This window comes from Oncorhynchus kisutch, linkage group LG23 (genome assembly GCF_002021735.2).
Source record: "Oncorhynchus kisutch isolate 150728-3 linkage group LG23, Okis_V2, whole genome shotgun sequence".
Taxonomy (NCBI): domain Eukaryota; kingdom Metazoa; phylum Chordata; class Actinopteri; order Salmoniformes; family Salmonidae; genus Oncorhynchus; species Oncorhynchus kisutch.
This window is the reverse complement of record NC_034196.2, coordinates 4,863,969-4,876,824: the sequence shown is the minus strand read 5'-3', so window position 1 is coordinate 4,876,824 and position 12,856 is coordinate 4,863,969. Positions and strand designations below refer to the sequence as shown.

At 45.4% G+C, this 12,856-nt stretch overlaps 1 protein-coding gene across 2 annotated transcripts in view; it reads right to left on the bottom strand.

Annotated features, from left to right (window-relative positions):
• Window positions 1–12,856, bottom strand: part of LOC109877857 (long-chain fatty acid transport protein 4) — a 42,809-nt gene that overhangs the window by 15,900 nt on the left and 14,053 nt on the right. For both annotated transcript variants that reach the window (XR_004204974.1, XM_031802675.1), the window contains exons 4-7: window positions 7,841–7,999; window positions 7,472–7,541; window positions 959–1,050; window positions 507–616 (exon numbers count right to left, since the gene is read on the bottom strand). Coding sequence is in view for 1 of the 2 variants with exons in the window: in XM_031802675.1 (XP_031658535.1) it covers window positions 507–616; window positions 959–1,050; window positions 7,472–7,541; window positions 7,841–7,999 (431 nt within the window). In the remaining variant the exon portion in view is untranslated. The remainder of the gene's footprint in view (window positions 1–506; window positions 617–958; window positions 1,051–7,471; window positions 7,542–7,840; window positions 8,000–12,856) is intronic.

The following is a 12,856-nucleotide window of genomic DNA, read 5'->3' as shown; positions in this document are numbered from 1 at the left end:
AAATGATGCAGTTTCCAGCTACTATTTTCATTTACAACAATAACAATGTCTACACTGTATTTCTAATCAATTTGATGTTATTTTAATGGACAAAAAAAAGTTGCTTTTCTATCCAAAGCAAGGACATTTCTACGTGACCCCGAACTTTTGAACGGTAGTGTATCTTTGGGTACTTCCGTAGAAAAACAGACAACAACCTGCTTTTATAATGCTGTCTACAACCCTTTGCAGAGCCCTTACCCAAAAACATTACCTCAGATTTCACTACTTAGACATCCTGAACAGATTTCTCCCAGACCCCCTAATCCTAAAACCAAATCTCCCTGCGCTATCGTTGAGCTTTTCTGTAGATAAACATCAGCCCAGTGGAACAATACATTAACAACACTACCTTCTAAACCAAACTAACCCAAAACATGTACAGTATCTCCAGTCTCTGAGCTACTCTGTACTCATTCGGCTACGGAGTTAGATAGCTCACCATGCGGAGTGTGTGTGTGGCTCACCGTGCAGTTGTACTTGGCACAGTCATCCCAGAACCGGGAGGCAGAGAACTTCTTCTTGATGACCACTGTCATGCCATGGATCAGGCACTGCCCCACTCCGACTATGTTACCTGGGCAACATATGTATGTGTTTAGTGTTTCAGAGGTAACCCCCCCCCCCCCACACACACACACACACACACACACACACACACACACACACACACACACACACACACATGCTGAATTTGTTTTTATTTTGCCTGCGCTATTCATAAAAATTAAAACAGAGTTCTGAGTATTTGTTTTTAGTTTTTTCAGGCGGTGCTGCAGCGACCTCAGGCTATGACTGACACGCACGCGTGCACACAAATTTAGCTTCACCCTCTCAAGCACACACTCGCACCTACGCATGCACATACACAGACACGCACAGGCATGTGCAGACACACACACACCCGCAGCACTGTTACCTGCAGAGTGGTAGAGTGGAAGGCAATCGTACAGCACGTCATCAGACGTCATCCCGAAGCCATAGTATACCAACGCTGCCATGCGGTAGTACCTGTCAAGCACAGGTGGGAGAGAGAGAGAGACAGTTAGAAGAGGGGGATGGAGTGAAAGAGAGAGACAGGTAGAAGGAGGGATGGAGTGAAAGAGAGAGACAGGTAGAAGAGGAGGAAGGAAGGAGGGATGGAGTGAAAGAGAGACAGTTAGAAGAGGGGGAAGGAGGGATGGAGTGAAAGAGAGAGACAGTTAGAAGAGGGGGAAGGAGGGATGGAGTGAAAGAGAGAGACAGTTAGAAGAGGGGGAAGGAGGGATGGAGTGAAAGAGAGACAGTTAGAAGAGGGGGAAGGAGGGATGGAGTGAAAGAGAGAGACAGTTAGAAGAGGGGGAAGGAGGGATGAGTGAAAGAGAGAGACAGTTAGAAGAGGGGGAAGGAGTGAAAGAGAGAGACAGTTAGGAGGGGGAAGGAGGGATGGAGTGAAAGAGAGACAGTTAGAAGAGGGGGAATGAGTGAAAGAGAGATACAGTTAGAAGAGGGGATGGAGTGAAAGAGAGAGACAGTTAGAAGAGGGGGAAGGAGTGAAAGAGAGAGACAGTTAGGAGGGGGAAGGAGGGATGGAGTGAAAGAGAGACAGTTAGAAGAGGGGGAAGGAGTGAAAGAGAGAGACAGTTAGAAGAGGGGGAAGGAGGGATGAGTGAAAGAGAGAGACAGTTAGAAGAGGGGGAAGGAGGGATGAGTGAAAGAGAGAGACAGTTAGAAGAGGGGGAAGGAGTGAAAGAGAGAGACAGTTAGGAGGGGGAAGGAGGGATGGAGTGAAAGAGAGACAGTTAGAAGAGGGGGAATGAGTGAAAGAGAGAGACAGTTAGAAGAGGGGGAAGGAGGGATGGAGTGAGAGAGAGAGACAGTTAGAAGAGGGGGAAGGAAGGAAGGAGTGAAAGAGAGAGACAGTTAGAAGAGGGGAAGGAGTGAAAGAGAGAGACAGTTAGAAGAGGGGGAAGGAGGGATGAGTGAAAGAGAGAGACAGTTAGAAGAGGGGGAAGGAGGGATGGAGTGAGAGAGAGAGACAGTTAGAAGAGGGGGAAGGAAGGATGGAGTGAAAGAGAGAGACAGGTAGAAGAGGGGGAAGGAGGGATGAGTGAAAGAGAGAGACAGTTAGAATAGGGGGAAGGAGGGATGGAGTGAGAGAGAGAGACAGTTAGAAGAGGGGGACGGATGGAGTGAAAGAGAGAGACAGGTAGAAGAGGGGGAAGGAGGGATGGAGTGAGAGAGAGAGACAGTTAGAAGAGGGGGAAGGAAGGATGGAGTGAAAGGGTGAGACAGGTAGAAGAGGGGGAAGGAGGGATGGAGTGAGAGAGAGAGACAGTTAGAAGAGGGGGAAGGATGGAGTGAAAGAGAGAGACAGGTAGAAGAGGGGGAAGGAGGGATGGAGTGAGAGAGAGAGACAGTTAGAAGAGGGGGAAGGAAGGATGGAGTGAAAGGGTGAGACAGGTAGAAGAGGGGGAAGGAGGGATGGAGTGAGAGAGAGAGACAGTTAGAAGAGGGGGAAGGAGGGATGGAGTGAGAGAGAGAGACAGTTAGAAGAGGGGGAAGGAGGGATGGAGTGAGAGAGAGACAGGTAGAAGAGGGGGAAGGAGGGATGAGTGAAAGAGAGAGACAGGTAGAAGAGGGGGAAGGAGGGATGAGTGAGAGAGAGAGACAGTTAGAAGAGGGGGAAGGAGGGATGGAGTGAGAGAGAGAGACAGTTAGAAGAGGGGGAAGGAGGGATGGAGTGAGAGAGAGACAGGTAGAAGAGGGGGAAGGAGGGATGAGTGAAAGAGAGAGACAGTTAGAAGAGGGGGAAGGAGGGATGGAGTGAAAGAGAGAGACAGGTAGAAGAGGGGGAAGGAGCTATGAGTGAAAGAGAGAGACAGTTAGAAGAGGGGGAAGGAGGGATGAGTGAAAGAGAGAGACAGTTAGAAGAGGGGGAAGGAAGGAAGGAGTGAAAGACAGAGACAGTTAGAAGAGGGGGAAGGAGGGATGGAGTGAGAGAGAGACAATTAGAAGAGGGGGAAGGAGGGATGGAGTGAAAGAGAGAGACAGGTAGAAGGAGGGAAGGAGTGAAAGAGAGAGACAGTTAGAAGGAAGGAAGGAGTGAAAGAGAGAGACAGTTAGAAGAGGGGGAAGGAGGGATGAGTGAGAGAGAGAGACAGTTAGAAGAGGGGGAAGGAGGGATGGAGTGAAAGAGAGAGACAGTTAAAAGAGGGGGAAGGAGGGATGGAGTGAGAGAGAGAGACAGTTAGAAGAGGGGGAAGGAGGGATGGAGTGAAAGAAAGAGACAGGTAGAAGGAGGGAAGGAGTGAAAGAGAGAGACAGTTAGAAGGAGGGAAGGAGTGAAAGAGAGAGACAGTTAGAAGAGGGGGAAGGAGTGAAAGAGAGAGACAGTTAAAAGAGGGGGAAGGAGGGATGGAGTGAAAGAGAGAGACAGTTAGAAGGAGGGATGGAGTGAGAGAGAGAGACAGAAGAGGGGGAAGGAGGGATGGAGTGAAAGAGAGAGACAGGTAGAAGGAGGGAAGGAGTGAAAGAGAGAGACAGTTAGAAGGAGGGATGGAGTGAGAGAGAGAGACAGTTAGAAGAGGGGGAAGGAGGGATGGAGTGAAAGAGAGAGACAGTTAGAAGAGGGGGAAGGAGGGATGGAGTGAAAGAGAGAGACAGTTAGAAGGAGGGAAGGAGTGAAAGAGAGAGACAGTTAGAAGAGGGGGAAGGAGGGATGGAGTGAAAGAGAGAGACAGTTAGAAGAGGGGGAAGGAGGGATGGAGTGAAAGAGAGAGACAGTTAGAAGAGGGGGAAGGAAGGAAGGAGTGAAAGAGAGAGACAGTTAGAAGAGGGGGAAGGAGGGATGAGTGAAAGAGAGAGACAGGTAGAAGGATGGATGGAGTGAAAGAGAGAGACAGTTAGAAGGAGGGATGGAGTGAAAGAGAGAGACAGTTAGAAGAGGGGGAAGGAAGGAAGGAGTGAAAGAGAGAGACAGTTAGAAGAGGGGGAAGGAGGGATGAGTGAAAGAGAGAGACAGGTAGAAGGATGGAAGGAGTGAAAGAGAGAGACAGTTAGAAGAGGGGGAAGGAGGGATGGAGTGAAGAGAGAGACAGTTAGAAGAGGGGGAAGGAGGGATGGAGTGAAAGAGAGACAGTTAGAAGAGGGGGAAGGAGGGATGGAGTGAAAGAGAGAGACAGTTAGAAGAGGGGGAAGGAGGGATGGAATGAAAGAGAGAGACAGGTAGAAGAGGGGGAAGGAAGGATGGAGTGAAAGAGAGAGACAGTTAGAAGGAGGGATGGAGTGAAAGAGAGAGACAGTTAGAAGAGGGGGAAGGAGGGATGGAGTGAAAGAGAGAGACAGTTAGAAGGAGGGATGGAGTGAAAGAGAGAGACAGTTAGAAGAGGGGGAAGGAGGGATGGAGTGAAAGAGAGAGACAGTTAGAAGAGGGGATGGAGTGAAAGAGAGAGACAGTTAGAAGAGGGGGGTGGAGGGAAAGAGAGAGACAGTTAGAAGAGGGGGGTGGAGGGAAAGAGAGAGACAGTTAGAAGAGGGGGGTGGAGGGAAAGAGAGAGACAGTTAGAAGAGGGGGAAGGAGGGAAAGAGAGAGACAGTTAGAAGGAGGGATGGAGTGAAAGAGAGAGACAGGTAGAAGAGGAGGAAGGAAGGAGGGATGGAGTGAAAGAGAGAGACAGGTAGAAGAGGGGATGGAGTGAAAGAGAGAGACAGTTAGAAGGAAGGATGGAGTGAAAGAGAGAGACAGTTAGAAGGAGGGAAGTAGTGAAAGAGAGAGACAGGTAGAAGAGGGGGGTGGAGGGATGGAGTGAAAGAGAGAGACAGTTAGAAGAGGGGGGTGGAGGGAAAGAGAGAGACAGTTAGAAGAGGGGGGTGGAGTGAAAGAGAGAGACAGTTAGAAGGAGGGATGGAGTGAAAGAGAGAGACAGGTAGAAGGAGGGATGGAGTGAAAGAGAGAGACAGTTAGAAGGAGGGATGGAGTGAAAGAGAGAGACAGTTAGAAGAGGGGGAAGGAGGGATGGAGTGAAAGAGAGAGACAGTTAGAAGAGGGGATGGAGTGAAAGAGAGAGACAGTTAGAAGAGGGGGGTGGAGGGAAAGAGAGAGACAGTTAGAAGAGGGGGGTGGAGGGAAAGAGAGAGACAGTTAGAAGAGGGGGGTGGAGGGAAAGAGAGAGACAGTTAGAAGAGGGGGAAGGAGGGAAAGAGAGAGACAGTTAGAAGGAGGGATGGAGTGAAAGAGAGAGACAGGTAGAAGAGGAGGAAGGAAGGAGGGATGGAGTGAAAGAGAGAGACAGGTAGAAGAGGGGATGGAGTGAAAGAGAGAGACAGTTAGAAGGAAGGATGGAGTGAAAGAGAGAGACAGTTAGAAGGAGGGAAGTAGTGAAAGAGAGAGACAGGTAGAAGAGGGGGGTGGAGGGATGGAGTGAAAGAGAGAGACAGTTAGAAGAGGGGGGTGGAGGGAAAGAGAGAGACAGTTAGAAGAGGGGGGTGGAGGGAAAGAGAGAGACAGTTAGAAGAGGGGGAAGGAGGGAAAGAGAGAGACAGTTAGAAGGAGGGATGGAGTGAAAGAGAGAGACAGGTAGAAGAGGAGGAATGAAGGAGGGATGGAGTGAAAGAGAGAGACAGGTAGAAGAGGGGGAAGGAGGGATGGAGTGAAAGAGAGAGACAGGTAGAAGAGGGGGAAGGAGGGATGGAGTGAAAGACAGAGATCCAGTGCCTTCAGAAAGTATTTACACCTTGACTTATTCCACATTTAGTTTTTGTTACAAGTCTGAATTGAAAATGGATTCAATTGAGATTTGTGGTCACTGGCCTACACACAATACCCCACAATGTCAAAAGTGGATTTATGTTTTCCGAAAGTTTTACAAATTAATTCAAAATGAAAAGCTGACATGTCTTAGGTCAATCACTGTTCAACGCCTTTGTTATCGCAAAACGAAATAAGTTCAGGATTTAAAATGTGCTTAAAAATTCACATCATAAGTTGCATGGACTCTGTATGCAATACTTGTGTTTAACGTGATTTTAGAATGACGTCCTCATCTCTGTACCCCACACAGATAATTGTAAGGTCCCTCAGTCGAACAGTGAATTTCAAACACAGATTCAACCACAAAGACCCGGGAGGTTTTCCAATGACTCGCAAAGAAGGGCTCCTATTGACAGATGGGTACACATTTAAAAAGCAGACATTGAATATCCCTTTGAGCATGGTGAAGTTATTCATTAAACTTTGGATGGAGTATCAATACAACAAGGCACTGCAAACATCCTTCCTAACTCAGTTGCCAGAGAGGAAGGAAACGGTTCAGGGATTTGATCATGACACCAGTGGTGACTTTAGAACTGTTACAGAGTTTAATGGCTGTGATAAGAGAAAACTGAGGATGGATCAACAACATTGTAGTTACTCCACAATACTAACCTAATTGACAGAGTGAAAAGAAGGAAGCCTGTACAACCTTTTTAAAAATCGAAAACATGCATCCTGTTTGCAACAAAGCACTAAAGTAATACTGCATGGGCAAAGCACTTTTTGTCCTGAATACAAATGTTTGAGTACCACTTATCACATTATCAAGCAAAGTGGTGGCTGCATCATGTTATGGGTATGCTTGTAATCGTTAAGGACTGGGGAGTTTTTCGGGATAAAAAATAAACAGAATGGAGCTAAGCATGGGCAAAATCTAGGAGGAAAAAATGGTTCAGTCTGCTTTCCACCAGACACGGGGAGATTAAGTCATCTTTCAGCAGGACAATAACCTAAAACACAAGGCAAAATCTACACTGGAGGCACTTACCAAGAAGGCAGTGAATGTTCCTGAGTGGCCGAGTTACCAGTTTTGACTTAAATCTACTTGAAAATCTATAGCAAGACCTGAAAATGTCCGTCTAGCAATGATCAACAACCAATTTGACAGAGCTTGAAGAATTTTGAAAATAATAATAAGCAAATGTTGCACAATCCAGGTGAGAAAATCTCTTAAAGACTTACCCAGAAAGACGCAGCTGTAATCACTGCCAAAGGTGTTTCTACAAAGTATTGACTCAGGGGTGGGAATACTTATGTAAATGACATATTACTGTATTTAATTTTCAATAAATGTGCTAAAATCTTATAAACACATGTTTTCACTTTGTCATTATGTGGTGTCGTGTGTAGACGGGTGAGAAAATACATCTATACATTTTTAAAATTCAGGCTGTAACACAACAAAATGTGCAATAAGTCAAGGGGCATGAATACTTCCTGAAGTCACGATAGATGGACAGATAGACAAATAGACAGATAGATAGCACCCGCACTCCTCTTTCTACAAACACTCCTCTTTGAAAAGGAGCTCATGAGAGATAGTGTAGAGAAAGACAAGAAACAAAGAGAGGGAGTGAGTGAGAGAGAATAGAGAGAGAAAGAGAGAGAGAGAGAGAAGAGGAGCTACTTAGTGCCTACCTGCTGTGAACCACAATGGCAGCTTTGGGCATCCCAGTAGTCCCAGATGTGTAGATGTAGAACAGACGATCTGCAAGAGAGAGACAAGAAATCAATAAACACATACAAAAACAAATAAGGAAAAAAACTGTCAAAATAAAGGAAATACAATAGAAAACAAAACATAACAACTATGGGCTTGATTGATCTTGCCTGGCTAGCGCAATGGAAGCAATGGAATAGTCCCAAAAGTGGAAACACTGCACTTCAGACAGGTTCAATCAAATGCTCAAAATATTTGTAAGAATAAACTATTTGAGCCCAGGTCTGGCTCGTTATACAGTGTCTGAGTGTGATTGGATGGATTTTTTGAGTGACAGATTGACTGACCTGTGAAGCAGCGGTCTGGGCGGCTGGGCAGGTGGATGGGGGCAGCATCCAGAAGAGGCTCCAGGCACTCTGTCCCCACAGGAACCTGTTTGGGGTCCCAGTCCCCTGAACACAGCATCTGCACAGTCTTCCCCATGGAACTGTGTACCTCACACATGGCTGGACGACGGAGGGAGGGAGTGGGAGGGAGTGGGAGAGAGAAAGACAGAGAAAGAGAGAGAGAAATGACAGGAGAGAGTGAGTTAAAAGTTCATTTCACAGAAACACAAATAAAATAAAAACTACTCGGTCTGCATTCTCTCAGCAGGAAAATATGCTGACTGCATTTGGCATGTTTAAAACGCAGAGGGATGCAGGGTTTTCTGACTTATAGATGTAAACCAAAGGATAAAAGATAAGACTTGATATGCACTGTATGTCTCTCTCTCTCTCCTTTCTCTGTCGTCCTCCTGTCGAGGCTCCTCGTCTGTGTATTCCAGTTCAAATAAAGCCCAAGAGAATGCAGACCGATGCAGAGTAAAATAATAATAATAATACCATTTTAACAGAAGAGGAATAAAATAAGATACACAAGAATAGAGTTATATACAGGGAGTATCAGTACCAGATCAATGTGGAGGGGTACGAGATAATGGAGGTAGATATGGACATGAAAGCAGGGTAAAGTGACTAGGCATCAGGATAGATAGATAATAATAAGTGGTGGCTGCATCATGTTATGGGTATGCTTGTAATGGTTAAGGACTGGGGAGTTTTCACAGGATAAAAAAAAAATTAACAGAATGGAGCTAAGCACAGGCAAGATCCTAGAGGATAACCTGGTTCAGTCTGCTTTCCACCAGACACTGGGAGATGAAGTCACCTTTCAGAAGGACAATAAACTAAAGTGACTAGGTATCAGGATAGATAATAACATCTGCATCAAAAGAATTGGTTGGTTTATGAGCCTTTGGTCATGTTTGTGGATGCCCTGGAACTCCAGAATGAGGCTAAGGTAGTCCAATTGGTTGGTTTATGAGCCTTTGTTCATGTTTTTGGATGCCCTGGAACTCCAGAATGAGGCTAAGGTAGTCCAATTGGTTGGTTTATGAGCCTTTGTTCATGTTTGTGGATGCCCTGGAACTCCAGAATGATGCTAAGGTAGTCCAATTGGTTGGTTTCTGAGCCTTTGTTCATGTTTGAGGATGCCCTGGAACTCCAGAATGAGGCTAAGGTAGTCCAATTGCTGGTGGGGTAAGTTTCTCAAACCAAGTGGAATTGCAACAACAACTGAAAACGGTCTGGAACCTTCTATATTATATATATCCATTTACATATAAAATGCAGATTAGGGTCCTAAATAGTGAAGGTGGAAACTATCACTGCATAATTCAAGCATGTTCAACATTTATTGAACATGCTTTTTAGTCTAGGGACTAGGCGTAATCAACAGTGCATTCGGAAAGTATTCAGACCCCTTGACTTTTTCAAAATGTTGTTACATTACAGCGTTATTCTAAAATGGATTAAGTTGTTGTTTTTCCTCATCAATGTACACACAATACCCCGTAATGACAAAGCAAAAACAGGTTTTTAGAATTGTTTGCCTAATTTATTAACCTCTACGGAATTAGGTGTCCCTAAACCGGGAAGGTTGTTGCTAATGTGCGCTAATGTGACTAGAATGACGTTGTATACAACAACCAACTTTCCGGGAGATAGACATGTCTTAATATGGGCAGAAAGCTTAAATTATTGTTAATCTAACTGTAGTGTCCTATTAACAGTAGCTATTACAGTGAAAAAATACCATGCTATTGTTTGAGGAGAGTGTCTACAGTTTGACCCCACTGCTGTCTCTGGCTCCACACCCACCCCGCCCGGCCATCTAGATGTGTGAAAGTTAGTCTATAAGCTAATGATCCATCATGTATGACATTCCCGGGAGTGTGTAATTTTTTGTATTACCATAGCATTTTTGTATGTTCTCTATAGTTATGTACTTGAAAATGTATCAATTGACCAATTCGACACATTTGGGCAAACTCCTGGCAGACTTGATACAAAATATTGTGCAGTAGTGAAATTGTTCACTGGATCAGTCTGAAACTTTGCACACACACTTCTGCCATCTGGTGGCCAAAATCTAAATTACACCTAAACCTAGCCTTTATCTTGCATTTCAAACACGAAAAAAAAGAATGCATGTTTTTTTGTTTGTTTTATCTTATCAGATCTAATGTGTTATATTCTCCGACATTAATTTCACATTTCCACAAAAAAAGGGTACGATCCTTAAGAGTTAAATATTTAAAACTAAAATATCACATTTACACATATTACACACATATCACATAAGTATTCAGACCCTTTACTCAGAACATTTTTGAAGCACCGTTGGCAGTGACTACATCCTCCAGTCGTCTTGGGTATGACGCTACAAGATTGGCACACCTGTATTTGGGGAGCTTCTCACATTCTTCTATGCAGATCCTCTCAAGCGGTCAGGTTGGGTAGGGAGTGTCACTGCACAGCTATTTTCAAGTCTCTCTCTGTCCCGAAGCCACTCCTGCGTTTTCATGGCTGTTTGCTTAGGGTCATTGTCCTGTCAGACTGCCCCAGTCTGAGGTCCTAAGTGCTCTGGAGCAGGTTTTCATCAAAGATTTCTCTGTACTTTGCTCCGTTCATCTTTCCCTCGATCCTGACTAGTCTCCCAGTCCCTGCCGCTGAAACACACCCCCACAGCATGAAGCTGCCACCACCATGCTTCACAGTAGGGATGGTGACAGGTTTCCTCCAGACGTGACGCTTGGCATTCAGGCCAAATAATTCAATCTTAGTGTTTAGGTGTCTTTTGGCAAACTCCAAGCAGGCTGTCATGTGCCTTTTACTAAGGAGTGACTTCCGTCTGGCCACTCTACCATAAAGGCCTGATTGGTGGAGTGCTGCAGAGATGGTTGTCCTTCTGGAAGGTTCTCCCTTCTCCACAGTGGATTCTTGATCACCTCCCTGATTAAGGCCCTTCTCTCCTGATTTTTGGCCGGGAGGCCAGCTCTAGGAAGAGTCTTGATGGTTCCAAAATTCTTCCATTTAAGAATGATGGAGGCCTCTATTTTTGGGGACCTTCAATGCTGCAGTTTTTTTTTATACCCTTCCCCAGATCTGTACCTGGACACAATCCTGTCTCGGAGCTCTACAGACAATTCCTTCAACCTCATGGCTTTGTTTTAGCTCTGACATGCACTGTCAACTGTGGGACCTTATATAGACAGGTGTGTGCCTTTCCAAATCATGTCTAATCAATTGAATTTACCTCAGGTGGACTCCAATCATGTTCTAGAAACATCTCAAGGATGATCAATGGAAACAGGATGCACCTGATATCAATTTCGAGTGTCATAGCAAACTTATGTAAATAAGGTTTAAAAAAAAAAAACACTTCTAAAAAACTGTTTTCGCTTTGTCAATATGGGATATTGTGTGTAGACTGATGAGGAAAATGTTGTATCTAATCCATTTTAGAATTAAAAGGGGTCTGAATACTTTCTGAATATTTGTCTGCAAAACCAGCCCGTGGTGTATACAATAAAACAAAGGCTTTCAGTCAGAGGTGGCACCACAGGTCCCAGAGTGGTTTGGGGAGAAGAAGAAATAGCTGGGCCCAGTAGTTTTTCCTGATCTGGTAACGTAACCAGGTAAAACTCCGGACCTCATACAGTATAACGTGATTCATCTTTTGTAAAAAGGTTTAATATGGGCTATGATGGGACCACAGTTTTTCTAATCAGGTCACACGGTCTTAAAAAACTCCTGGAAAAACTCCTCGGGGAGGATGAAAACCCTGTCAAACTGCAGCAACCTTGTACTTGTTCATATGAATGAAATTTTAAGGACTTGCGGGGGGTTCCTATACACAGACACAAAGGAAGCAACATGATTGGACAATAAAAGTTACAGGGCTGAGCCTGATTTTATGCAGGTTTGCATCGTGTAGTCCTGCCCTATGCAACTGTAGGTCTAATAAAATATAAACTCTGAGTTTTTGCTTGTGTCTGTCGGGAGCACAGGCGGCTAGTGGCACCTTAATTGGGGAGAACGGGCTCATAGAAATGTCTGCAACGACATAAATGGAATGGTTTCCATGTGTTTGATACCATTCCATTCACTCCATTCCAACCATTATAATGAGCCGTCCTCCCCTCGCCTGCCTCCTGTGGTCGTGAGTGATGTGTTTAAAAAAGTGGAGAGCGCCCCTTGAGCTTTGTGCGTTGTGCCCGGTCCGCGCTACCTGCAATTTCCGTGAATCTGATTGGTCATGGCATGCAAAGAGCCTGCAGCAACACTCCGATGTGAAGGACAGAGAAAATGTTTCCATGAATCTGATTGGTCATGGCATGCAAAGAGCCTGCAGCAACACTCCGATGTGAAGGACAGAGAAAATGTTTCCATGAATCTGATTGGTCATGGCATGCAAAGAGCCTGCAGCAACACTCCGATGTGAAGGACAGAGAAAATGTTTCCATGAATCTGATTGGTCATGGCATGCAAAGAGCCTGCAGCAACACTCCGATGTGAAGGACAGAGAAAATGTTTCCATGAATCTGATTGGTCATGGCATGCAAAGAGCCTGCAGCAACACTCCGATGTGAAGGACAGAGAAAATGTGGGTGAGTCGAAGAATCATGAGTCAAATCAGTTTTAAAAAAGCTGTACTTTGCCCCTCTTTTATACGCTTTGCGTCGATATATTAAATAAAAATAAAAAGTGGAGTATTAAATGCCGCCTCGCCCTGCTTCCAGCAACCTGTCACTCAACTAATCACTCCTTCCGTCCACTCCCACCATCCCCCCACTTCCTCACCTAGACCGCCATCCTCTCCTCCCTCCACCCCCCCCCCGCCTCGCCCTGCTTCCAGCAACCTGTTACTCAACCAATCACTCCTTCCGTCCACTCCCACCATCCCCCCACTTCCTCACCTAGACCTCCATCCTCTCCTCCCTCCACCCCCCCCGCCTCGCCCTGCTTCCAGCAACCTGT